Here is a 27,848-nt window from a genome sequence, read left to right as displayed (position 1 = left end):
ACCCAGACCGCTCAAGGTCAAGGCTGCTGAAACCATTCGGATCATATCGGAGAATTACGATCGGCTACGTTTGCTTGAAAATTCGAATGACATTGAAACTTACACTGGGCTATTCCGATTGAGTAAGCGTGCGCGACCACTATGGCGGACGATGATGATCCCGTCGAACATGAGGTTTGTAACAGGTTATGAACATGCTCTTGAAACTAGGGCATAGAAACATTAATGACCAATAGAGAAGAAGCTTGTCTTTTATCTAAGTTATCTGAAGAGTCCAGCTGATGCCGGGTAATGCATGACATGACACAAATTTTCGATGTAGGCCTACAAGTCAACAACGTTAGACCGTTCTTCAGTTTAGATATTTCACGATCGAGGGGTCGAGCTCTCAGTATGTAAATCCATAATTCTAGTTATATACATTTTTAAAAGGTTCAAGCCACTGAAAGACATCTGCACATCCCGTAAGAATGTATTTTCCATTTTCATCTGTCAGTTGCTGTGTAATTTTGTTCAATCAGAATTGCACAACTTGTTGAGAATGTTGCATTTGCAGACACACGCTTTTGATTATATCTGACAATGTTATAAGCGACACTGTGTATACTATTTATTTTGTCACCTGAAACTGGAATACCCGGATAAGTATCCTGCTTTAGTCACTATGTTATACATGTTTACAGGGTCATGGTTGGTTGGTTTGTGGTTTAACGCCGCACACAGCTATATGGCGGCGGTATGTAAATAATCGAGTCTGGACCAGACGATCCAGTGATTAATATCATGAGCATCGATCCATGCGATTGGGATCGATGACATGCATCAACCAAGTCAGCGAGCCTGACCTCTCGATCCCATCAGTCGCCTCCTACGACAAGCATAGTCACCTTTTACAGCAAGCATGGGTTGCTGAAGACCTTTTCTACCCCGGAATCTTCACAGGTCTACAGGGTCATAGTGTCTATATATATATAGCTCTTGACAAATTATATTTTCAATGAAAATATTTGATGTCCTGAAAGATGAATGTTTCGGAAACAAGGAGTCAAATATGCCTTAAAGTGGCACTGATCACTCACAAATCACCATGACTGGTTGTTGCCTTTGATATTTTTCCCCCCATGGATACTTGGATGATATGCCAGAAATCTTGAATAGTTATCAACCTGTGCTGCATCATCCCTAAGCGCATTTGTCACTTTTATTGATAGTATGAGGGGGTATCATCACATTTATCAACAAGATGAAGTACAGTTTTGTCTTTGAAATAATAAGGAAATCACTTGTTTGTATTGTGTAATATTCGTTTACACTATTTGGACTTGAAAACACAAATTAAATATTTCACCTGAGCATTGCTCATTTTATCGTGTGTATATGTTTTATTCAATGTGTAAAATAACTAACATTTTTACTTAGACAGTTTATTAATGCCTAAATATTAAGTTATTTTACAAATTGATTCAAGATCTTTCCATTTATTTCTTTATGATAACGATTTCCAAACATTTTATTTTATTTTTTAAAATTGTTTTTATTCATTCCAGAGGGTACATAGTTATCATATCATAGGAGGCATCAAATTACATGTTAATTATAATGAGAAAAATGTACAGGAAGTGATACATGATACATGATAAAGTTGATACATTGTAATAATTGCAGGAGATACAGATTAAGGAAGCTAGTCCGTCTGCATTATGGTTTTCTCCATTAAACTCCATTTTTTAGTGCTTTTTTGCAAGGAACAATTCAACATGATTAATATCTTTCAGTATATTTCTATATGACTTAAAATATGGTTTTACTCCTTTAATATGTGTTACCGAAATGTGTCTTTTTGCTAATATCAATAAGTGATTTAATAAGATGTTTGTATCTCCAAAATAGATGTCTTGTTTTGTAATGAAAACATGTCCGAAAGTAACATTAATGAAGGCATTAAAATTCACCCCCGCATTCATTAACACAAGAACATTCTAAATATACATGAGCGATGTTTTCACTGTCTGAATTGCAAAATGAACATAGGTTGTTGTCAACCAAGTTCATCGTTAACAATTCCTTTTTAGTGTACCCGGGGTTTTGTGCAGTGACAACAAAACAATTGAGTACAATCAAATGTTTATTATATACAATACTTGGCATAAGATTCGGGGGCTGACTCGGTTTTGGAAAGGTAACTTACGCAGCGGGTAAGTAGTCTAAAAAGGCAGCCCTGCGGGTTGCATAAGTAAATTGAAATATATATGAAAATGATTTAGAACCCTGCGGGTAGATCTAAAAAGATAAAATGAAAATATGTAGAAAGGGTGATACCCTGCGGGTATGAGTGAAAATGAAAATACTTTGGGGGCCACAAGCCATATAATGATAGTGTACAGAATGATTGGCTTGCAAAGCCCCTTCCGAGCCAGCCCCTTGGTGGAGATGGGGATGGATGGAGGGTCGTAATGACAGCTGAGAGAACAATGGAAACAAGCTGAACGACATTGAGGCTCTTGTTGTTAATATAGAAAAACAAAATGTTGCACATCCGTAGTACTGCGCATGCCCAGGGAAAAATATTTTGCATTCTGGGCTAGAAAATAGTAACTTGATACAGAGAAGAAATGTAATCGTTCACAGACGATTCTGAATGATAAATGACAACTGGAAATAAAATGAAAAACCTTACGTAGGTGACAAATATATACATCTGTTTTGTAGACATGAATGTTAATAATAGGTGAAAGGATATGTTGATCACTGCACAAACAAAAATATATAATTAACATTTTGTGCAGTGACAACAAAACAATTGAGTACAATCAAATGTTTATTATATACAATACTTGGCATAAGATTCGTGGGCTGACTCGGTGTTGGAAAGGTAACTTACGCTGCGGGTAAGAAGTCTAAAAAGATAGCCCTGCGGGTTGCATAAGTAAATTGAAATATATATGAAAATGATTTAGAACCCTGCGGGTAGATCTAAAAAGATAAAATGAAAATATGTAGAAAGGGTGATACCTTGCGGGTATGAGTGAAAATGAAAATACTTTGGGGGCCACAAGCCATATAATGATAGTTTACAGAATGATTGGCTTGCAAAGCCCAAAACGAGGTAAAAAACCGAGAGCCCTTTCACTGTCTGAATTTCAAAATGAACATAGGTTGTTGTCAACCAAGTTCATCATTAACAATTCCTTTTTAGTGTACCCGGGGTATATAATTTTGTGTAGGAATTTGAATTTGAATTCTAATAGTTTTGTATCTATTGTAGATTTTCTATATTGTAAAAATACATATTTCCAATTAATTTGATTGTTAAATTCTTGTTCCCACTTCTCACAAATTTCTGGAAAGTTAGATGATGAAACGAAGTTGTCATAAAATATCCTAGAACCTTTGCTTGTCTCAAGTAAATCAAGCCATGGAGAAGAAATGTTTAGTTGCACGTGTTTAGATTATTTGAATCATAAACAAGATTTTTCCATGGCTTAGGGATGTTTAAGAGCAAACGGTTATAGTCTAATAAGGTACCTTTTATTCCATACATTACTTTCAGCTCAGGGAATGGAATAAAGCCGTTCGAGTCACATAAATCCTGTACATGGCAAATACCCCTTGTATACCAATTTCTGATAATGAAATCCGGAAATTTACATTTATTATTGTACCACAATGGTTGTATTAAAATTATATTAACAATTTTTTTGTTTATTTTGTGAGTTTTTATATATTTGGTCCAAGCGTCTAATGTGTCTTTCCAAAATGTTTTTGTGATATTGAAGTGTTATGAATATTAGCACCCAAACGAAAGATGTCTTGTAAGGGAAAGCCTAAAAGAGGGTAGCTGTTTGTTTGGAAATATATCGTTTGATACACGATACCTTAAGTGAGTAAATAAACATTGTAATATCAACCATTCTAAGGCCACCATCTTCATATTTTCGAACTAGGTTTACTCTTTTTATTTTGTCTTTCTTTCCATTCCATATGGAATTGAAAAAAATGCTGTTTAATTCTTTTATAAATTCTTTTGGGGGATTTGGAAAAGTGGTTAATATATGAACTATAGTTGACAAAGCCAAGGTTTTTATTACGATTATTTTGCCTATTAATGTCAAGTTGCGTTTCCGCCAGTTTGAAAGAATTCTTTTAATTGTTTCCAGTCTTTTTCTAGTGTTGATAACCCAAAGGTTTATCAAATCAGCATTTAGTTTAATTCCAAGTACATCCTAGTCTGCGTTGTGCCAGTCCAATGTCAAATCAGGACATAGTGTGAGTGAACTCCCTGCCATTGAGCCTATCCATACAGCTTTAGTTTTGTCTGTGTTTATTTGTAAGCCAGACATTCTATAGAACTTACTCAGTGTATTTACTGCTTCATTTAGAGACGTTGCTGAGCCATCTAAAAATAGTTCGGTGTCATCGGCATATTTACCTATTACGTGCTCTCTTTCTCCAAGGACTGTACCTTTCATATTTGTATTTTTACTTATCATTATCCCTAGTATTTCTGCGACGAAAAGAAACAAGTATTGGGAAATCGGATCTCCTTGTCTACATCCTCTCTCGTTGCCGAAAAATGATGACAAGTGACCGTTTTGTATGACACAAGGAGTAGAGTTTGAGATCAGGATATTTACCCATGTTTGCATATAAGTTCCAAAACCAAATTTATTTAAAACCTTCATAATGAATCTTTTAGAAACTGTGTCAAAGGCTTTTTCAAAATCAATTAATATTAATAGGCCTTCTTCTTTAATATTTTTGTTTCGGAGATGATGTCATATAAGAGTCTAATGTTTTCGCTAACACACCTACCCGGGATAAATCCTGTCTGGTTATCGTTGATAAGGAGATCCAGTGTCTTTTTTATCCTATTTGTTACACAAGTGCTAATAATCTTATATAAAGCATTTAAAAGAGAAATGGGCCTCCAATTTTTTAGTAAACGTCTATCTTTATTTGGTTTTGGAATGCATGTTATAACTCCTTTATTCATTGTTAAACTTAAAGAGTTGTTTTTGAAAGTGTCCTTGATATAGCGATAGATCCAAATGTTGATGTCTTTCCAAAAATATTTGAAAAATTTGATAGGAAAACCATCCAGTCCCGGGCTCTTATTATTTTTCATTGACTTTATAGCAGCAGCTATCTCGTTAAATTTTTATTTCTTCATCTAGTTCTTCTGAAAGATTTTTATTTAAAGTTGGAGTGATTATGTCTTTTAAACAATCGAAACTTTCAGCGTCAATATTGTCTATCGATTTTTTTGTAAAAGTTTTTCTGTTCGGTTATTATTAAAGAACCATCTGTTATTTCCTCACCTTTATCAGTAATAATAGTATTGATAAGTTTATTTGTATAGTTCCTGTTTCCTAATTGGCAAAAGTAATTAGTTGGTTTCTCCCCTTCACCACTGAATTCCTCTCATTTCTTCTTCTTTAATTGTAAGATCCAAAGGTTCTTCAGGGATATTTTTAATATCTTCATTATCATATTTAGGATCTGCGTATTCACATTTAGTTTTGTTTAAAATATGTATTACCATTGCTGCATATTCATCTTTTCGTAGTAATGATGTATTAAACTTCCAATATCCTCTCCCCCTTTCTTTATTTTGGTGATTGGATAGCGACAATGTAATGGCGGAGTGATCAGTTTTGTAGCCGGGTGAGATTGAAGAATGAACTGTGACATTAAAAAGATCTTCAGACACCAGAAAAAAGTCTAGGCTAGCTTGTTGACGAGGGTTGTTTTTCCACCCAGTTAATGTATTGTTGTTTGGATGTAGTTCTCTCCATGCATCTATTAGGTTTAATGATTCAATTTGATCTAAGACTAATTTCCTTGCATTAGGATTGTTGATATTTTTATAGTTTTGTAAGTCTATTGAAGGATCAAGGACAAAGTTCCAATCTCCACATACCGTATTCGACGTAATAAGCACCCCGCTCTAATTAGCGCCCACGGCGATAATTGCTAACATATTGGCTAGTGAACAATCCCAGTTAGCACCCCTTCCGATTGATCAATGTACACAAGACTTATTTATTCGCGTATAATACGCACTTGTATGTTATATGCACCCTTAATTATGGGCAATTAAATTCTGGATATATATATCTGTCGTATATAAACATTTCAGGCTGTCAGCATGAACCACGAAATTTATCTTTCAACTCTGTTTTTTCCATCAAAATTATATTCTAATAAGAGCCCCCTATTCATAATTTTGAGAGCGCCCTGGGCGCTTATTACGTTGAATACGGTATTACTAAGGAGTCATTACCCATATCATAAATTTTTTCAAATAATGTTTTTCAAAATGAAGGGTGATTGGAGTTTGGCCCATACACTGTGGTGAGCGTAAACTTTATACCATCTACCGTAATGTCTAAAATAATATAATTGCCATTATCGTCAACACAAGTCTTGTGTATTTTATATTCAAAATTGTTGTTGAAGAGGATTGCTACACCTCATGCATTTGACTTGTACGGTGCAATAACACTATCAAGTCCCCATTCATTTTTCATAAGATTTTCATTATCTTTGGAAATATGAACATCTTGCAAACAAATGATAGAGAATTTCTTTTTTCTATATAAATTCATGACTTCTTTTCTTTTGGTCTTTGCAGCTAGGCCTCTACAATTAACTGAGACTATATGTATTTTATCATTTACTCCCATGTATTACTAATTCATCTTTCTCTTGAAATATCGGCATGTACCAACTGGAATGAGTTTTTGTTTTGCATAACGATAGAAGATGATAAAGAGAATAAAAACAAAGAAATATCCTTTGTTGCCATGAGCTCTGGCTTTTGAGATGGAGAAGGCAACTACCTTCCCATGGATTAGTAGGATAGTCATAATCATACATTTATCCATATACACCTACATGGACATACACACACATATACATATACCCGTAAATAAACACATATATACATTATACATGCGTAAACACGGCTGCCAGCACATATAGCACATGCATATAGTAGCAATATGAAGAGACGGGTTAAAGCAAACAGGCTATAGTTAAATTGTTTCACGCTGTTACTTACATATTGTGCTTGTGAATAAGCAGTTCCAAATGTCCTCACGAATATACACTGACAAATTAGAATCGCCACAAAATAATGTCTTGTCCTTGCCACAAAACTGCGAGAATCCATCGGGGCAACACATGTTTGCACTCGTTTTCCCTACTTCTCTCGACTTGCGGGTGCATGTTATAAATAGCCAGGAGGTCGACGAGTACAACTCTACACATTGAGTGTCCAACATTTTGTCTGTGTGTAGAAACCTATCTTACGACCCAAACTGGACATGTAACAATCTGTCAAAATGTTGACTATGGAAAATAAATTACTCCCAAAAATAATACAAATTCTACAGTTTCTATATGCCGTAAAAAAAAGACTCCTGGTCTCCAGGATGACTTTGGCTGCGACAACTCTTATCCTTGTCCAGATCTTGTTATCAGTGTCATGAATTGATGCAGCTTCCCTACTCAGAATCGCTCGTCTCTTCTTTAAAATGGCTGGCAAGTCAGTTTGGATACTTATCCAGGTTTCTCGTAGTAGTTTCCTGCTCCATAGTCATCTACTCGGGCTTGTGAGAATTTTAGTTTATCGACGAGGAATGCCCGAACAATCCGTTCTGTATTTTTTTCCGGGGATTCCAGAATTCGATAGATGAGCAAGTTTGGTTTTCTGTCATGGATTTCCTTAAGGGTAACCTGTTTCTCTAGCTGAAAAAGACGGCTTCTTTCGGTTGATAGCTCCTCACGTAGTTTCTTGATTTCACTATTGTGATTCGCAACGTCATGTTCAATTGCCCTCTACCGCTAAAGAAAGATATGAGGACATCATTTTTACAGGTCACATCAGAACGATTTTTTGCGAACTTTGACTGACCAGTGATATGACTACCTGGTTACAAGAACTGGACTCTAGCCAATCAGAAAGCAGCTTTCTCGAGCATTATGGCACTAGTTTCAAACTGGCAACTTCTATTGCAGACTCTGCTTTTAAAAATTGAAAACTGAACAAAAGATTCGAATAAGGAAGAGAATTTATGAATGTCAACTTCTTTATTATGAGGAACACAACGTTTGGGAGTATATACTTACTCCTTCATCAGGTGAATATTCGCTGTGAGACTAGAGTGTCTAATAGATGGCCAAGATTGTATGGCAGGACGTCCTATAGGCTTTGGAAAGTCACTTTCATTTCAAATGTTTTTGCCATTGAAGTGAGTGATAGATGATGCTTTTGAAGGAATCAGTCATACATCACCGAACCATTATATGCTGTCGAACTGTCGTTCAGAATACCCTGTGTTACGCTTTTCGAGGTTGCATGATTAGAAAACACACTCCAACTGTCACTTTCCTGATTTGGTAAGCGATGCTCTGATTGGTTGGATGAAAGGTCATTCTGATGTGACCCATAATGGGATGTCGTCAGATGTTTGTTTGGCAGTAGCGAGAACTGAGATCTGAATTTTATGTGATTGGCACCATAGTTGTAATTTCCTTTCAGACATGGTAGACACATTGATGATTCCATTTGAAATGATTGATTACAACTGAGTAATTGTTTTGTTGTTTTTTTCCAGATTAACGTGTACCTCTCAAAGAGCTTGGCACAAAATTTATGCCTATTTCAGGTAAGAAAATTGAACAAGAACTGGATCAGTGTTCTGGATTAGTTCAAAATGCTAACATTGTAGGTTTGTTTGTTTAACGCTGCACTTAGCAAAATTGCAGCTATATGACGGCAGTCTGTAAATAATCGATTCTGGACCAGACAATTCAGTGATTGATGTCATGAGCATCGATCTACGTAATTAGGATTGGATGACATGCATCAACTAAGTCAGAGAGCCTGACTACCCGAACCTGTTAGTCACTTCTTATGACAAACTTTTGTTGCTGAAGAGCTAGTCTAACCTGGATCTTCACAGGTCTTACATTGTAGGTAAGATCCCTTGTCAATAAAGCAAAGAAATTTCATAACTAGATTCAAACAGTTGGCCTTTGGTTTGGAGTTTTAAGACACAACAGGTTATTTTGTCTGTGAGTAACCTCAACATGTTCAAGCACTAGTCTACATAAAAAATATGTATGAAGAAAATACTTTTCTTATTTTAACATATGAGCTCTCACTGCCTCGTTGTTTCTTATGACAAGTTAGCTTGGTAAGGGTCTCTGTAGTTTAGCAACTGAAGTTTGCAAAATGGCAACACAATGGGTCTAATAAGTAGCAGCAATAAGTAACAGGCCCTAGAATTAAAGTTAGCACACGCCAAAATGTTTAGAATATTGTCACTGTTGATCGACTTAAAGGAAGCCTGTCTTGGTTCCTGATTCCAGAATATTGGTGGAAGCTGGCAGGATTTCAGTGTTTCCAAAGAGTTATTAAAACTGCACTTGGCAAGTAAATTTTGAAACAAGTCAGGTCCAAAAAGGGCCTCTATCACCCTCTTGTCATGTACACAACAAGGGTAGATAACTGTCATTCTCGTATGAAACTATTCTGGAAAGATTCGCTCAATGCTGTTGACTGCTGTTCAAATCTGGTCATGACAGCACTTGATATTTTGTTTACTAGCAGTTAAGTTGCTGCCATAGACATTTACTAAATTACTACAGATATATTTACCACAGTTTTTACCACCTCTAAGATTATTCAAAACGATTAGCATTTGAGGGTTGTCAGGGCTCCAAGTCTGCAGCAAATGTTATTAACAATTCCAAAACTGGTATTAAATTTTTTTCTAATTTATGTAAAAAACTTATAACTAAATTTATAGCTTTGTAGAGGTAACATGTATTTCACTTATAACAGGACCAATAAAGAGCTAGAGGTTTTAATGCTAAGTTTTATATAATTTCATTGAATGCAGTCTCAAAATACAATGTTAAAATACAATGTTGAAATATCTCTGAATGTAAAAGAATAAGAACTTTTTAGATTCCAATATTGAGCATTATAACAATTTCTTGCCCAAATTTGCCTGCAAGGGGCAGTTATCAAAGTCCTGGATAAGTCCCTGGTTGTGCATGGTGTTATCCCAGTGGTAGTTGGGAGTATAGGAAGGTGTAAGTGTTGCAGGAGAGGTGTACATGGGCTGATGTTGTTGCATGTGGCATGTTGCAGTACCCGGTGCGGCCAGCTCACATGACGTACGATTCAGTCGCACACCTGTCTGCTCGGGTCAAGCCGACTCAGAAGAAGGTAAGAGACATCATCACGTCAGTAGGGTACACATATATTTAGCATAGTTCGGCATATATCTAGAATGTTTAACAAAGTGTTTGTGGCAAGCAATTGATTACATCTATAAACAGGCAGTTTCATGAATTACACAGATCAACAACAGTTTCCAAAGTAGTTATTCCACATTTTAGCACATTGTCATTTCCAAACTGAAACGCACAGTCTAACTTAGAAATCATTATGCACAGAACTCAAGTGTCAAATCAGTATCTGACACAGTTTCAGGTTTACAATAAAAACATCAATACAATGGGTCAGATTGCAATAAGTAACAGGCTCGAGAATTAATGTAAGCAACTCACAAATATGGAGAGTTTTGTCACACACTTTCGAAGGTCTTGAAATGCCTGTCTCAGTGCTTAAATGCAGAATAGTGTTGGAAGCTGGCCCAATCTCATTAAAATCAGATCTTAGTTCTCGTTACCGCTAAACAAAGATCTGAGGACATCCCATTGTAGTTCACGCCAGAATGACCTTTCATGAACTTTTACTAACCAATAAATGAACGATTGTATGGCAGTGCTTCCCATGTACGGTGCAACGCCTCCTCCGTTCAAATGTTCATCTATGGAAGCGAGAGATAGACGATGATTATGATGGAATCAGTCGTACAGGCCATAACTGATGTTTGGAATTACACCGCGTTTACCTTTCCGAGGTTGCATGATTAGAAACCATGTTGTTCCGAATGTCACTTCCCTGATCAGGTAAGAAAGGTCGTTCTGACATGACCCGTAATGGGATGTCCTCAGATCTTTTAATGAGATTGAGGATGTCTTGGATTCTTGTGTTTCCAAACAGCACATGTAAGTAGATTAGAAACAAGTCAAGCCAAAAAAGGCCTCGAATCGTCCTCTTGTCGCCCTTGTATAGATGTTGCCAGCCTATTAGAGACTGTCCCCTCCAGAATCATCTTAAACAGTCAAGTCTGCCTTGTTCATATCAATGACAAGGGCAAATAACTCATTTCAGTACAAAACCATTCTGGAATATTATAACAAACTGGAAACTGCTTAAGTTTAGTATTGTTGTAATATTGCTGACGTCAGCAACAATAATTACTCCGTTCTATTAATTATGTTTGTTCTTAAGGTGAAATAAATTTTGTAAACATGGTCAAGTGAAGACAGGGTGGTACCAGCAATTGTTCATCAGTCACTACCCATTCACCACAAACTAAACTGAAGGTTCACAACAACTGTGTATCATGATCATAGTCACACTGTCGCCATGACAACAGGTTGAGCTTGAGCTGAACATCAACACGCGGAGCCCCAACTACGCCCGGAGTAAAGGGGAACAGATCGCCCTCAACGTGGACGGAACCTCTGCAACAAGGAAGGGCGAGCGCTTCTATGGCAGGTGAGTGAGAATCAGGAGAGTGCTCGGAACACAACACTCTATGCAAGCCACAAGAGCTGACACCGATTGGGGTTGTGTGTTTACAATTACCACTGACATGTTCGGCTTGGTTGTACATACATAAAACATCCTTTTGCAAAATAAATTAAGCATCACTTTAATCAGCTGTATAAACTGAGGGGCAAAAGAAAGTATACTGAGTTTATTTTCTGTTTCTCCCATAGCAGGGCTTGATCTTCAATCGCCAGCAGTGGTTTATTCGCAGTGGTTTATTTTTTTTCACCTAATCTGATTGGCTGCCTGAGAGTGGAGGGTTGTGTCATCGTGTTTTGATTGGCTGGCTAAAAATAATTGACGGCACTATTTTCGGATCGGGGATACCCCAGGTCGTCTAGTACAGGAAATCCCCAGCAGGCAAAACATTACCGTTGTGACAATGTTTCCATTGCCGAAAGTTGATGACCGAAGGAAAGTTCGTGGGGGAAGAAGGGGTATGATATATGGAGATATATCAGAGAATTTCGGCTTCCCAATGTACCAGATTCAGTTGCAGAATGAGAAGACGGTAACCGAAGCGAGATACCGCATCAATATTACGGGACCAGGGGAGCAACTCCGGTACATTCTTTACTGGGCGTTTTCAAGGCTAATAACAAAGCTCATGAAACAGTTAATTAATTCATGTAAAAATACCGATGAAATAGTGAAACAAACCATATTGTTTGGTATTTTTAAAAAACAACAACTGTCAACCACCTAAGAAATGTCACGTTCCAACAAAGTTTTGATCTAGAGCCGATCGATCAAAAACATATTTCATAGATCTATTAAATTAATCGAGACTTAAATTTCATATTTTAAGAAAATAAACACTCAGATAATTTGGATCTAGAGCAATACTCAATTTTAATGCAGGAAACGATCAATCTTTGCTGGACGGACCGTACATCTCACGACCAAGATGTTTTGCAATCACAGCAGTTGTTTCCCCTTTCAACAGGTGGAGTTTACCAAGATCAATATAATTAATGTATTTTGGCCTATAATTATTTGGTATTTTTTAAACATTAAGACTTCAATTATTTAAACATACTATCTCAGGACAATTAAGAAACTCATTATGAAAAACCAACATTACCCCGTTAAAACTTGAATATATTAAGTCATACCTAAATCCAAATAAACTCCAGAAAGTAATATATGTATTTATATTTTTTCTTGACTATTTTGATTTATTATAGGGAGCAGACAAAATGATAAAGATAAAGATGGTGGGCACCAATCAACCTTTTTTAGGTATTTTTTTCAAAAGCAATATTCTTTTTTTTTCAACAATGATGTACATTTATGCATCTTAAAATATATTGTGTATTTTAGATAGGATGAAATAATCTCAAAATTAATTTCTTATTATAAGTTTTAGGTAGAAACTCAATATCACAGTCAATTATTTTCAGAATTTACAGACAATACAGAGTATTAAGACATGTAGAATTAGGTTTGTCTCAAGTATATTCTTTAAACCAAAGATTTATTATTTACCATGATTACTGAAAAAACCCACTTATTTAGAAATGCATTAGGAATGTCTAATTTTAATTTAAATACTTTTTGCCAAAAAAAAATCACATATGAACAGGTCACTCAAATACATATTTATTATTATGTCTTGTTTTCATGAAGATAAAAAGAATGTTTAAGATCATGTTAATTTTAAACTACCTTATCAGTAAGTCTTAATTCTAATCTGATAAAATAACAAAAGAATAAAGTTTGGAGGTAACTGTTGCAGTAAGATTACAATGTAAAATTACAAGGGTATTAAATTGCAAATATTTGTAGAACTACTGAACTGATAATTTATTGTTTACATACTATCCTATGTATTTATGTTTCACACAAAAAAAATTATTGTGCTTGTCAAATTCACATTGTTTCTTGTCATTCACAAATATGGGGAAATTAGATGACTCATTTAGTAACATTTGGTGTCATGATGTTAAATATTATGTTCAAAAGAAAAACTGTCAACTGAAAGGGGTTTTTTTATATCATAAAAACACATGGGCTCACAATGTTCAGGAACAAAAAAAATTGTAAAAAAGATGACATGCAGTATTCATCATTTTACACATTAAATTATTCACTGTAAAACTAGTTTTAAAGAGGTAAATTCGTCCAAAAAATTTACAATCCATTGAAGGATTTGAGATGTAATCAGCTGATCAGTTGCCTGAGTTGGTAATATTATAAAATCTTGCCTGATCAATCCTGCTGACAGTTCCTTTGGGCACTTGTTTTTCGTTAACAATAGTTCACAATATATAAGACAATATTTAATTTCCTCTTAATTGGGTTTATAACATTTGTTTCTAGCGAACAAATAAACGAATAACGTATTTACATACACTAAAAAGGTGGGCCTATTTAGTGTTGCGCATTGAAAATGATAGTCACGGCGAGACGAATGCAAATAAAGTTATGGGCCGAGAAATCCAAAACCATTAACAAATATCAAATCACATTACTAATTCTCAAAACGTTACCCCCATCAGCTTTTAATAGTTAACAAAAAACATAACACGAATGCTAACAAGTGGCTTGCCTGTCACGGAAACTTTGTGTAAGTTGTCTTCGCTAGAACCTTTTTACCTGTTTATGTTACAGTTGTCTTACTGAGCATATTCGAAAACGAGGCTGGGGGGAATCCCGAGTGGTTACTAAACACGGGAAATCTTCAACTACGAGCTCGACTTTTTATGGCGTATTGTAATGGGAGAAAAAGGATTAACCACTGTGTTCGGTTGTTACCGAAAAATCTACACACTCGTGATTAATCTGTCACAATTAGAACTCTAATCCTCTATGTAATTGAAAATTGAAAGAACTGTTGTTAAATTTGATTATGTCTGTTTCACCATCACTCGTTCCTGTGACAGTTTGTAAAAAGTGATCTGTGGCTGGGTAATTTTATGTCAAAATAAATTGGTTCAATGAAGACTGGGGTAAGAAATGAACTTGCAACCTACATGACCCTAACATTTTCCATATGTAAATTTGTGCCCCAAAACCAAATTTATTGTTTGTCAAAGATAAGATTTCTAAACATCAGTTGAAGTGTATTATGCACACAAATTTTTTTTTTTTTTTACAGTTTAAGAACAAATTATATTTCAAAACATTAATGCCATGACTAAGCTCAGGACACAGTTCATTTTATGGAACTCATGTTGCTAACTTAAGATATTTTATTGAAAATCAAACATGATAAAATCAACTGAGAAGTGTAGTTTCTTTTGCTTCTCTGTTTTTAGGGGGTTGTGAGGGGTGTGGGGTTAGCCTAGTGGTTTATGTGTTCGCTCAGCATGCCAAAGGCCTGGGTTCAAATCCCCACATGGGTACAATATAAAAAGCCCATTTCTGGTGTCCCCTGCCATGCTGTTGCTGGAGTATTGCTAAGAGTGAGGTAAAGCCATACTCACTCATTCCTGCCAGGTGAGCTACAGTACTATGTTGTTGCTTGTGTTCCGCAGTGACCTGATGGACAAGCAGGTCCTCACCTCCTCCACATGCAGCATGTCCACAAACCGCTACGCAGCAGGAGTCCTCAAGGATGGTGAGTCCCCATCCTGCTGTACTTGAGGATACTCAAGTTTCACGTTCAAGAAATCATACATTTTTCAGGCATCTCAAGAATTTGTATAATATTACCCAGGACAAATTAGCCGTCCTAGTTGATAAACCACTAGAGCTACCAAAGCACTGACAGTGACCAATCACTGGGGAGCACTGTCCATATTCACGGCAATGAGCAATAAGCCAGCTTCTTCTTTTTTCTACACCGTTGCCATTACTCTTGAATACATGTGTGACTTAGAACACAGGTACATCTCTGACAAACATGTCAGCCCTATTTATTTCCATTGAGGACTGACATTTCTCTTTTTTTCAAAGTTCTTTAGAGTAGCTTATGTAACCATTTGGTTGATTGTCTGCACATTAGTTGACATTGTTGGTGATGATGTTGTCTGCGTCGTTGCAGGTGAGCTGCACCTGACGCCGCTGCACGGGCTGGTGCAACTGCGACCTGGTTTCTCCTACCTGGACCATGCAGACACCAGGCCCAAACCCGACCTGACAGCTGCTGGCGATGTGGGTACGTACAGAGCTAGTCATTTGATTAAGAAAACGTACAACTTTATGGATTATCGAACGTTTTCTTACTTACTCACCAACTTCTAGAAAACCAATCAAACAGTTAGTCATGTGATGCCTTAACCCCGTTAGCCACAGGGACATATTTGTCCCTCCTCTTCAAACCTCACTTTGTGGTGAATAAAACCCAAGATACATCACACAAGAGCAGTCATTTCAGGCAAAGCAAAATTACTGAAAACAACCTCTGATATTAGGTATCTATAAAAAGTCTAGCTATTTTTGACATATTTCTGCAGCACCACTCACAGCATTATTTCATGTATGTTTCGAAATCTAAATATCAGATACATATTCGGAGAAATAGCACAGTAGTGACCACAGGTGTTTGTGATTTATCCAATCAACAATGATCATTCTGAAAGTGAAAATTCTGTTTCACATATGCTGGTTATGCCTATTACATCACATATATTTCACACTTTAAATAACTGAGATAAATATATCCCAGAATTCCTCATACATTTTAGCATCAAATGACAAATTGTCTTTGACACTAATACAAGATGATTTCAAGCAAATTTTAATCACATGTTTTGACGTGACCCTGTTGTTTAAAAGTAGAAGTAGAGGATGTTTGGATTCGCTATCATGACCTTGTGTTTCCAGGAGATTCGTCCCAGGACGAGATGGAGGAAGAGGCTAAGCCGGTGACCGTCAAGTTTGCCCGCCATGAGAGCGAGGAGGCAAAGGCCAGGAGAATGGCGTCCTATGAATATCTGAAACAGCGGATGAATGAAGAGCCATGGGTACAAGTAGAGTGCCATGGGATTGAGGTAAGACAACCTTGTGCTGGAAGTGTAAAGCTGCCAAATCCTTTGAATACCTTACCTCTGGTACATCATTGCCATGAATAAAGGATCCTGTCTTTCTCGCCACCCTAGCTTTGGGGCAGCCCCAGGCATAGCGGGACCGCCTCCGTGGTCTAGTGGTAGAGCGTCCGCCTGGAGAGCGGAAGGTCCGGGGTTCGATCCCCGACCGTGTCATACCAAAAGACGTTAAAAGATGGTACTTGTTGTTACCCTGTCTGGCGCTCGGCATTAAGGGGCTAAAACAAGGACTGGTCGGCTCAGAGTCAGTATATTGTGTCTGAGTGGGGTATTCACTGCGGCATGGTATCTCAGTGAGCTAGCACTATAAATCGGCATCAGTCCAGACTAGTACAAGCAGACACACACACAGACACACACAGACACACACACACACACACACACACACACACACACACACACACACACACACACACACACACACACACACACACGTGCATGCACGTCGCTATATAAGTGCAATAATCTTGAACGCGACGTTAACCCCCATTTCACCTCACCTCACCCCAGGCATAGCACAATTTTTCAAAGTTCTTCCTTGAGAGGTGACTGCAGTAGGTGCACCTTGATTTCGGAGTGCACATATTTTTCTTGCACACAGACAACTTGGTCGCATCCGCACCCAGAGCAGATGCCGGATGAGAGAGAGTCCATCTCCCACAATATAAAGAACTAACTTACTTTAGACTGCGTTCTTCAATACCCTCCATTACTGCTAGTGTCTGATGTCTGTATTTTCTTTGTAAGTTGATCTTAACTTTACAGCAGTAAAACCTGTCCAAATTGAGTAGTGATGAAACATCTCTTTGTTTACTCCTGTACACACTGGGAAGAAGTGACATTTTCCCGCCTTGTGCATGCGTAGTTGCCTTAGGTCTGAGGATAGGGTTTACCTCAAAACTAATTAGATAAGTTGGCAGTGAATGGACGTCTCCCTTCCATTGTTATCTCCCTTACTCTGTTTTGAGGAACAGGCTATAACTGTAAGATCTTGTTGCAGGATAATATGGCAGAGTCGGAGCGGTTGTTGCTCTTAGCAACGCAGGGCGATGACATGTCAGAGTTCCAGATGGCAGGAAAAGACTACATGCATTGTCTGATGCCCCCAGCCACAGAGCAGACAGAGTGAGTAGGATATGGTTACACCACCCGTAACGGAGGTATAGCAATAACTAATGATGATCAAATCCATCCCATTGATTTATTGAGTATAATATACCACAGACAGTGAGTATGATATGGTTACACCACCCGTAACGGAGGTGTCTGAAATAAATAGCAATAACAAATGATGATCAAATACATATCATTGATTTATTGAGTATAATATATCACAGACAGTGAGTATAATATACCACAGCTAGTGAGTATAATATACCACAGACAGTATTATATACCACAGACAGTATAATATACCACAGTCAGTATGATATACCACAGACAGTATGATATACCACAGACATTACATACCACAGACAGTATAGCATACCACAGACAGTATAATATACCACACATAACTACAGTAGTTCCTTGATGTCCAATACGTCCTGTCTGTTCCAGGGACCAGCCGGCCATGCCCAACAATGTGCTGTCTCTTTCCCAGCTGAGGACTCTACCACTCCCAGACCAAGTGCGCACACTCCTCACAAATGGTATGTTTATACATCGTTATACCACGCAAATTGCTATAAATAAATTGCAATTGCTTTTGTCTTAAACACCCATGACATGTTAGATTGAGGCTTTGACAAGGTTATACAAATGACAGGGATGACCATCAAAACAAAGTTTCTATTGCAATAGTATGACAACAATATGGCAGTGGTATAGTGCCGGGTACCAGTAAGTACCTTTATATTAGGGGTGAAGTGATACATTGGTGCAGCGTGATTGTTCAGGCCATGATACGATACATGATACACTTGCTAAAAGAAAATTACTTGATACTCATAAAATGACACCGAGCAGATTTGTCAGTCAAATGTCACAAAATGGGTTGTAATTAGCCGCTTATGTATCTACAGGTAGCTTTACGTGTTGAACCTGATCTGAAATTGTGAAATGTTCCTAGGCAAGAAGTGATCTGACGTAAATATGTGTGTCGTGATATGTATCATATCGTGACCTTTGTATCATGATATGTATCATATCGTGACCTTTGTATCGTGATATGTATCATATCGTGACCTATGTATCGTGATATGTATCATATCGTGACCTATGTATCGTGATATGTATCATATCGTGACCTATGTATCGTGATATGTATCATATCGTGACCTATGTATCGTGATATGTATCATATCGTGACCTATGTATCGTGATATGTATCATATCGTGACCTATGTATCATGATATGTATCATATCGTAACCTTGCTGTATCGTTTCACCCCTACTTTATATATCCCAAGTCTTTAGTTCGGCAGAGTGCTTGGGAAGTTGTTTGGCAATAAGGGAGGTATCATAAGATTCATGAACATTTTGTGATTATAAAAGATCAACCCGATATTTTCATTTTATACTATCAATGTTTAAGCATGGCCTCAATGTGAACCACTGCTACTTTACCATGTCACGCATCCCATTGGACCCGAGACAGTTGTGAGTCATCAGTAGTTTGGTCAGTTGTTGCACCCCTACAGTGTTTTGTCTGCAGTTAGATTTGTGTGGTTTCAGTGAAAGTCCTCCGCCTCGCCCAGCTGCTTGCACTGCTCCCCCAGGGGACGGACCCTGCAGCCGTGCTCCGCTCCCTCCAGCAGGTGGCGGTGCTGGTCCAGGGGTGCTGGGTCGTCAAGAGGTAAGCTTTATGATTAAGGAAGCTTCTGTTAACTTACGAGCTGCGGTTAATTAATTAAATACAAAATACCGGGGTAGATCTCATCACACCGATACACAAGTCTCCTGAAACACATCTCAGACACGCCGTGCATACGACAATACAGCTAGCAATACATAGATTCTGAATCGACCATTGTCATGTGTAGCATCATATGCGGTGCAGAGTTGTGTCCCTTATCTGTGCCAAGATAACAGTCTTGGTTTCACATCTCACATCTCACATCTCTGAGATCTGCATTTTGATTGGACCACCAAATCTGATTATCAGCATTATCAAATTTTAGAGTTAGATCCTGATGTTAGTTCAATATGGCATCATGTCTCTTCACAACAATAGAAACTGAAAACAAATCTGCTTCATTGTGGACTGAAAGGTAATATCAAATACTCATTCAAAGTTCTGTATCTTTATCCATGGCGACCGTGGCACAGCACCTTGAAAGTCACTTCCTTGTTTCTGGCATGTTCTGGGGCGGTCAGGTAGCCTAGTGGTTAAAGCGTTCGCTCGTCACGCCGAAGACCCGGGTTCGATTCCCGACATGGGTACAATGTGTGAAGCCCATTTCTGGTGTCCCCCGCCGTGATATTGCTGGAATATTGCTAAAAGCGGCGTAAAACCATATTCACTCACTCTGGCATGTTCTGTTGACTCCGTGTTTAACTTATTACCTCACATGGAAGTGACTGAAGTATTGTGATAAAACTCATCATGTGAGTGTTTGTATAAGCTGTCCACCATTGATTTTGGTTTTGAACATTCAACCTGTAAGAAATAATCTTCTGATGACATCAATTTGACGACATCTTCATTTCACTACATATAGAGTGTTTGTGGCTTTTATCATGGCAGAATGACCCAAAGTTAGTGTTGAGACATTTAGATGTGAAGTGGATCATGTCATCCCATGCTTTGACCATGTGTTGCAGTGAGGTGCTGTACCCGAAGGAAGCCTGCAGTCCGCACAGCGGCATCTCCTCCGAGATCCTGTGTCGCGGCAGGGACTACGTGGTGAGCAGTCATGTTGCCAACTGTGTGGTAAAGTCTCTGATTTGCATTGTGGAAATAAATATCAACAGACACGTGAAGATTCGGGGTAGAATAGGTCATCAGCAACCCATGCTTGCTTGCCGTAAAAGGCGACTATGCTTGTCGTAAGAGGCGACTAATGGGAACGAGTGTTTAGGCTCGCTGACTTGGTTGATGCATGTCATCATATCCCAACTGCGTGGATCGATGCTCATGATGTCAATCACAGGATTGTCTGGTCCAGACTCGATCATTTACAGACTGCCATCACATAGCTGGAATATTGTTGACTGTGTTGTTAAATAACAAGCAAACAAACAAAATATCAACAATCACAAACAATAATATGGATGACGACTTCTTTATCCACACTGAGGTAAAATTTTGTGAAGTACTAGCATGTGAACCCTCAGTTATTTCCTGGCCATCATGCAGCTGGAGTATTGTTGAGTGTGGCGTAGAGCAAACCAAGTAACTAGCGTGTGACGTCCTGTTTCAGATGTGGAAGTTCACCCAGTCCAGGCATGTTGTCCGCAAAGATGTGTCCTCTGTGATAAAGGTAGGTCATTTATTGTGTCATGGATCTGTTAACCTGTTAGCTCAACTGGTCAAAGATGTGTCCTCTGTGATAAAGGTAGGTCATTTATTGTGTCATGGATCTGTTAACCTGTTAGCTCAACTGGTCAAAGATGTGTCCTCTGTGATAAAGGTAGGTCATGTCTTGTGTCATGGATCTGTTAACATGTTAGCTCAACTGGTCAAAGATGTGTCCTCTGTGATAAAGGTAGGTCGTTTCAAGTACATCTTGATTAAAAAAATCTTTGCAAAAGATGTTTCTTGGCATCAAGACTGAAGTTTCTTGTTTTACACAAAGCTTATGTGAATCCAGTTTGATATTTGGACTTGACTGCAGTATCTACAAGAAGCAAGTCATCTGTCATGGGGGCTTTATTCCCAACACACATGGTAATGAAGGCGACACATTGTTTGTGATGGGGTGTCTATTTCTTTCCAGCTACCAGCCGAGGATGTCAAAGACATTCTGGAGCAGATGTCAAAGGTCAAGGCCAATAAGGGCTGGGAGTTTGTGTGTGAGTTTGACAAGGAGTTCACAGACAGGTGAGAAGTCATGGTGTTACAACCTGGTTCATGTGATAAGCAAAATGTTCTGCCAGGGACGCCTTTGTCAGAAGTCTTGGTCACTGATACTCACTGATTAGTGAGTAAGGAATACTGAAGGTCTCAACCAAGCTTATCAGTGTGCACACCACGCTCAACAAAACTTTTTTCATTATTGGAGCTGGCCAGTAAACATTAACAAAGGCAGGGATTCATGGTCAGATTCAGTCCCCAGTACTTCATTGTTGACTGAAATGGAGATTGAACAATCAGGCTTTGTAACTCGGGTGATTGTGTGTTAACATACACAGACTCCAGTGGTCATTGATCATGCCATCAACCTATACTCTGTTAGTTACAGGCCACTGTGATATGACAGGAATAGTGCAGACTGCAGCTTAAAACAACAATGAAAAACAGACTTGCTTGAGAATATCAGGACATAATGTCACTCAGATGCCACCACACGCACCATTTTTCATCTTTGCTTTCAGTCCTAACTATTGATGCAGACATGCTTGTTAATCATTGTGGGTAAGCTATGTGAGGACTACACTTGATGGTGGAGTGTGTGTTGTGCAGGTACACGGACATTGTGCAGCGGCAGAAGATGCTGTGGGATGCTAAGTACCAGGCCCTCGCCAAGCAGTTCAAGATTCCCAAAGATCAAGACAAAAAAGTCAAAGGTGTGCTAAGGAAAACTTTATATTATTATCATAGAATCTACCATCTTCTTTTATTGCAAAGATGTATCAATATTCAAAGTGGAGTTAAACCAATCACTCTCACTGACTCGCCCATCTTGATAGATTATTTAATGATGGAGATCTTTTGATATGCAAAAGACATTTGGATTACAAATGAATTACTTATACTTCACCGTGCATCTTATTGACAGTGAGTTTGATTGTTTCCTACAGGAACGGAAATGGAATCGCCTACCAAGATTGAAAAACCACGGCGCCGGAGAACATCATCCAAATCATCTCCACGCCAACGGACACTAAGTGGGCGGTCTGTCTCGGATCAGAGTGATATTGAAATGGAACCTGCATCCAAACCTGGCAGTCTTACAAGGGAGGTAACTCCTGTAATGACAGAACCACTGGTGATCCACGAGGAGATCCACGACTCTGCTTCAAACATTGCAGAACAAATGGAAGTCTCTGAATCCGACCATGTGACACAAAATGGTCCAATCAGTGATGACACAAATACCAGTGATACTAATAATTTAACCAATGGTATTAGTACTGAACTACGAGAAGAACTGTTGTCATTCATGGCTAATTTATTACGGACTAGAAAAGTGTTTACACATAGTGAAATGAAACGACTCTTCGCCCTGAAACTTCAGATGTGTCCACCAGGGCACGTGTTGGGGTCGGGGGTGTCAGAGAAGTTGCTGGAGGATGTTGTTGTGGAGGCTGGAGGCATGTCAATAGATAACCAGGTGAGAATGGGGCCTTCATGTTAAACTGCCGCACGGTATCCCAGGGGGCAAGCAATATAAAATCGACATCAGTCCAGACTAGTACAAGCAGCCACACACCCACAAACACGTGGATGCACGTCGCTTTATAAATGCAATAACCTTGGACGCAGCGTTAAAACCTAATTTCACCTCACCTTGTGTTCCAGTGGCCTCCTAACACGAAGCCGGAGCCAATCTATGCTCTTGTCAAAGTGGGGGATGAAAGCGATGGGGTAAGTACATCGGTGACTCGGTGGAATGCCTTGTTGTATGGTTGGTGCCATGGGATTCAAACACTGCCCCTTGTTGGAGACCTTGTGTGATTTGAGACAGGGTGATGGGGTGGCTTATTGGTGAAAGCATTTGCTTGTCATTCACAAGTCCCAAGTTCAATTCCACTCATTGGTACAATGTGTTTAGCCCTGTTCTGGCGTCCTCCACCGTTGTGTTGCAGTAATATTGCTAAAAGCATAGAACCTGACTCATGCACTCTTACTAAGAGTCCTAGTATCCAAACAGTGGCTTCCTACAATGACTTCAATGCAGCCTAAGACCTTTAACTCCTTACTTTGTCTAAGTGTGTAACCAAGGACTTCTAGCCTTACTTTGTCTAAGTGTGTAACCAAGGACTTCTAGCCTTACTTTGTCTAAGTGTGTAACCAAGGACTTCTAGCCTTACTTGGGGCGGTCGGGTAGCTCAGTGGTTAAAGCGTTCGCTCGTCACGCCGAAGACCCGGGTTCGATTCCCGACATGGGTACAATGTGTGAAGCCCATTTCTGGTGTCCCCCGCCGTGCTATTGCTGGAATATTGCTAAAAGCGGCGTAAAACCATACTCACTCACTCCGTCACTCTAGCCTTTCTTTGTGTATCCAAGGACTTCTAGCCTTACTTTGTCTAAGTGTGTAACCAAGGACTTCTAGTGTAACTGTCCCTGCAAGTGCCCTATGAATACTTGGTATATTTGGTATATGCATACAGAACTTCTGTTGTTGATGGTGTGCCGCCATGTTCTGCTCAAAGATGATGTATTCCTTGCAGGTAAGGAAGGTCCTGTTTGATATGTTCCGTGGAAGCTGCCGAGTGAAGACAAGTGCTTTCAAGAAAAAGATTTTGGAATTCACTGGGAGTGAACAGTCTGACATTAACTGTAGAACACTGCTCAGGGTAAGCTGGGATATGAAACACTGCTCAGGGTAAGCTGGGACATGAAACACTGCTCAGGGTAAGCTGGGATATGAAACACTGCTCAGGGTAAGCTGGGACATGAAACACTGCTCAGGGTAGGCTGGGATATGAAACACTGCTAAGGGTAAGCTGGGATATGGAACACTGCTCTGGGTAAGCTGGGATATGAAACACTGCTCTGGGTAAGCTGTGGCACAACGTAAGTGATCTGCTAAAGAGTCTTGATACTTCGATAGTTGTCATAATGAGACATGAAGCACTTAGGGAACTCTTTTTTGGGTAGTTACACATTTTGCATATTTCAGTTTTTAGGTTAAAGGCAATGTACTTTGTTCAGTCTCTCCCCTCCTCGGAGTGAAGTGTGTGACGATGTGTCTATGCTGGTTTCAGGAATACTGTGAGACACGTGGAGCACTGTGGTACTTAAAGGGGGCGTGTCCAGACTCATGATGAAGGGCAGCTCCTTTGCTGGGAGCATTGTCAGCTAATCCTGTGATGTCAGCATAAACATTCCTGCAGCCAACTGTGGAGCCACCTGTCACCATCTTCAACGTGTTGAGCCACCACTCTCAACATGTGGAGCCACAGCTCTCAACATGTGGAGCCACTACTCTCAACATGTGGAGCCACAACTCTCAACATGTGGAGCCACCACTCTCAAAATGTGGAGCCACAACTCTCAAAATGTGGAGCCACCACTCTCAACATGTGGAGCCACCACTCTCAACATGTGGAGCCACCACTCTCAGCACGTGGAGCCACCTGCCTTTATCTCCAACACAAGCCTTGAGTTAACACTCAGCCCTATAGATGTCTGTTACATGCATTAAATGTTATGTTCTGTATCTCCCTCGGAATTGTATAAGAATAAACAAGTAATTTTTATGACAACAAAACCTGGGCCCTCACATGCATACGACAGTAAAGCTAGCATGAGGGACAAATACTCCAATACTGAAATCTGTAAATCATCTTTTTCCCCACTGAAATGTCTTGTTGTATCATTGGTACATCATTCCTCGATACAAGGTGAATTTGGTATGCACACCCAATACATAGCTCTGATGGTAGTCAGTATTGAAGGGACAAGGTTATTTTGTGTCAAATGTGCTGGTCAATCTGTCCATCACATGGAAGGTTTGTAACCTCAGTCTTCATTATGAGGCCTGCAGTCAGTATCTGCTTCCCGTATGGCCGTAGAATCGTGCTTAAGGTGTTGCTGTGTGGAAGCAGGTACTGAGAGTTGTCTGATCGTGTGACAAGTACTCTCTAAATACAACACAGCACAGATTGGTGAATCAATATTAATTTGAGGACTAACGAGACTAGTCACAGATTGGGAACCCGCACGCAGGACTAGTGGAGTGCTGAAATCCACAAGCCATTTGCTATCCACTGCTCTGCCAGCAGCCTTGTCCTCAGTATAGACACCTCAGTTCCGTTAGGGGCAGTTGGGTAGCCTAGTGGTTAAAGTGTTCGCCTGTCACATTGAAGGCTCGGGTTCAATTCCCCACATGGGTACGATGTGTGAAGCCAATTTCTGGTGTCCCCTCGCCTTGACATTGCTGGAATATTGCTTAAAGCGGCATAAAACCATAGTCGCTCAGCTGCATTATTTTACAATCAGGCCAGATGTCTTAAGGTGCTGCTATTCGCTGTGCAGAGTTGAGTATTCTAGATGTGCCTAAAACCTACACCCCCTGCCTATGTTTCAAGTCAGCACCACACTCCTGCTTTCACCAAAGAATACCTGCATCATGGGAGGCTTTCCTCCGCATGAAACTGACATGCCGGGATATGATTGAAATACCAGTCATTAAACCAAACTTACTATCTGACAAGGGCGGTCAGTGAGCCTTGTGGTTAAAACGTTGACTCGTGACACTAAATACCTGGGTTTGTTTTCCATCATGGGTACAATGGGTGAAGTGCATTTCTGCTGTCCCGTCGTGATATAGCTGGACTTTTACTAAAAGGGGCGTAAAGCCCAACTCACTCACTCACTCACTCACTCACTCACTCACTCAATGCATCTGACAACCATATTGTGTTGTGATTGGCTCTGAATTCTTTGTTAGTGAGAGCTAGTATTTGTGGTTATGACCATGTTTGCAATATTTATGACTTCTCACTGTACTCTCACGTTAGGCTACTGCATGACATACCTGAAATAATGTCCAATCATTGTTAAGTCCCTCTCTCTCACTGCTGGTGCAGGACATAATAACCCATCATGCACGTCGATGTACGGATAAGCTGTAATCAATGTACAATACATTCACAGCATCTGTCAAACCTTGAACGAGAGTCGTGACATATGTTGTGTAACAATGAGATGTTGTTTCCATGGAAACGGGATGAGCCTTACATGTGTCACAAGTGAGGTGTGCAGGATTTTACAAACTGACTAGGCTGATACGCCATGAGAACAAACATGACACATTACAGATTTGTTCTTACAAGACTTAATTTTTGATGTGACTTCCATCAGACTCTCCATGGTAACTCAAAGGACGACCATGGTCATTTGTGACGTGACCAGCATGTCACATCAAACATAATGAGGTCATAATAATTACAAAGGCTGGACAGCCAGCTTGTATGGATTTTACAAAAACTTGACTTGTCAGTCAGATAGGTAGATTGTCTCGGGAGTATTGGTTATTCCTATTGGTTTCCTGTTGGCTGCAAGGATGTCCCAAGCAACCTTATATGTACAGATATTTTGTACACCCTTTGTACTCAAAGAAATAAAACAATGAAAGTATTGGTATGTCCATGTGTTTATCATTGTAGGTGATATTGATGCAATGCCTTTTGGGTACAACTTTCTCAGCAGACACAAACTTGTGTGCGTCTGATCTTTCTTGTTCCAGATTATCGTAAAGCAGAAGCAATAAACAACATTAGGAGTGTTTCGGTTCTTTTTTGCTCTTTCGGTCACTTCCCTGTGGAGATCCCAGGTCAGAACAGGTCCCCAGTACCCCATGCTTGTCTCCCTGTGGAGATCCCGGGTCAGAACAGGTCCCCAGTACCCAATGCTTGTCTCCCTGTGGAGATTTCAGCGTAGAACAGGTCCCCAGTACCCCATGCTTGTCTCCCTGTGGAGATCCCAGGTCAGAACAGGTCCCCAGTACCTCGTGCTTCAAGCCTGTCATCAACCCCTACGGGGATCGGGTGGTCATGCGCAGTGACTTGGTTGATTGCAAGTCACTGCGTCACACTTCTCGCGAACTATAACTTTAAAGTTACTGTAATAAACAGTGATGAATAGGAAGCGTTAGAGGAATACATATTTGTATTTGTTGTGGCTTAAGTTACATTAGAAACCTCCAACTACTTGCTAAATGGTTGTCTGAATTATGAAAGTATTCCAACGTTAGTAAAGCTATTCATTATAGCTATCTATTCCATGGCATGATTGTGTCATTACTTAAATGACTGACAATTACGTTAAGGCCAATAATTTATGGAGATTATGATCAACTGAATGCAGTTGATAAATGTCAG

At 39.3% G+C, this 27,848-nt stretch overlaps 1 protein-coding gene across 1 annotated transcript; it reads left to right on the top strand.

Moving 5' to 3' along the window:
* The first annotated feature begins 25 nt into the window (after window positions 1–25).
* Window positions 26–27,107, top strand: LOC124123411 (DNA-directed RNA polymerase III subunit RPC5-like). The gene is made up of 18 exons (XM_046486644.2): window positions 26–174; window positions 8,622–8,672; window positions 10,166–10,243; window positions 11,526–11,647; window positions 15,181–15,263; window positions 15,690–15,803; window positions 16,472–16,638; window positions 17,693–17,817; window positions 18,253–18,344; window positions 19,370–19,490; window positions 20,459–20,540; window positions 21,058–21,117; window positions 21,574–21,677; window positions 22,260–22,363; window positions 22,598–23,130; window positions 23,319–23,384; window positions 24,192–24,317; window positions 24,729–27,107. Exons 1-18 carry the CDS (start codon window positions 142–144, stop codon window positions 24,786–24,788), a joined length of 2,121 nt encoding a protein of 706 aa, XP_046342600.1. The 5' UTR covers window positions 26–141; the 3' UTR covers window positions 24,789–27,107.
* The last annotated feature ends 741 nt before the right edge of the window (window positions 27,108–27,848 follow it).

The sequence above is a fragment of the Haliotis rufescens genome, unplaced genomic scaffold (genome assembly GCF_023055435.1).
Source record: "Haliotis rufescens isolate VD_foot unplaced genomic scaffold, xgHalRufe1.0.p SCAF_20, whole genome shotgun sequence".
Taxonomy (NCBI): Eukaryota; Metazoa; Mollusca; class Gastropoda; order Lepetellida; family Haliotidae; genus Haliotis; species Haliotis rufescens.
The sequence above is the reverse complement of the archived record's forward strand: the minus strand, read 5'-3'. Positions and strand labels throughout refer to the sequence as shown.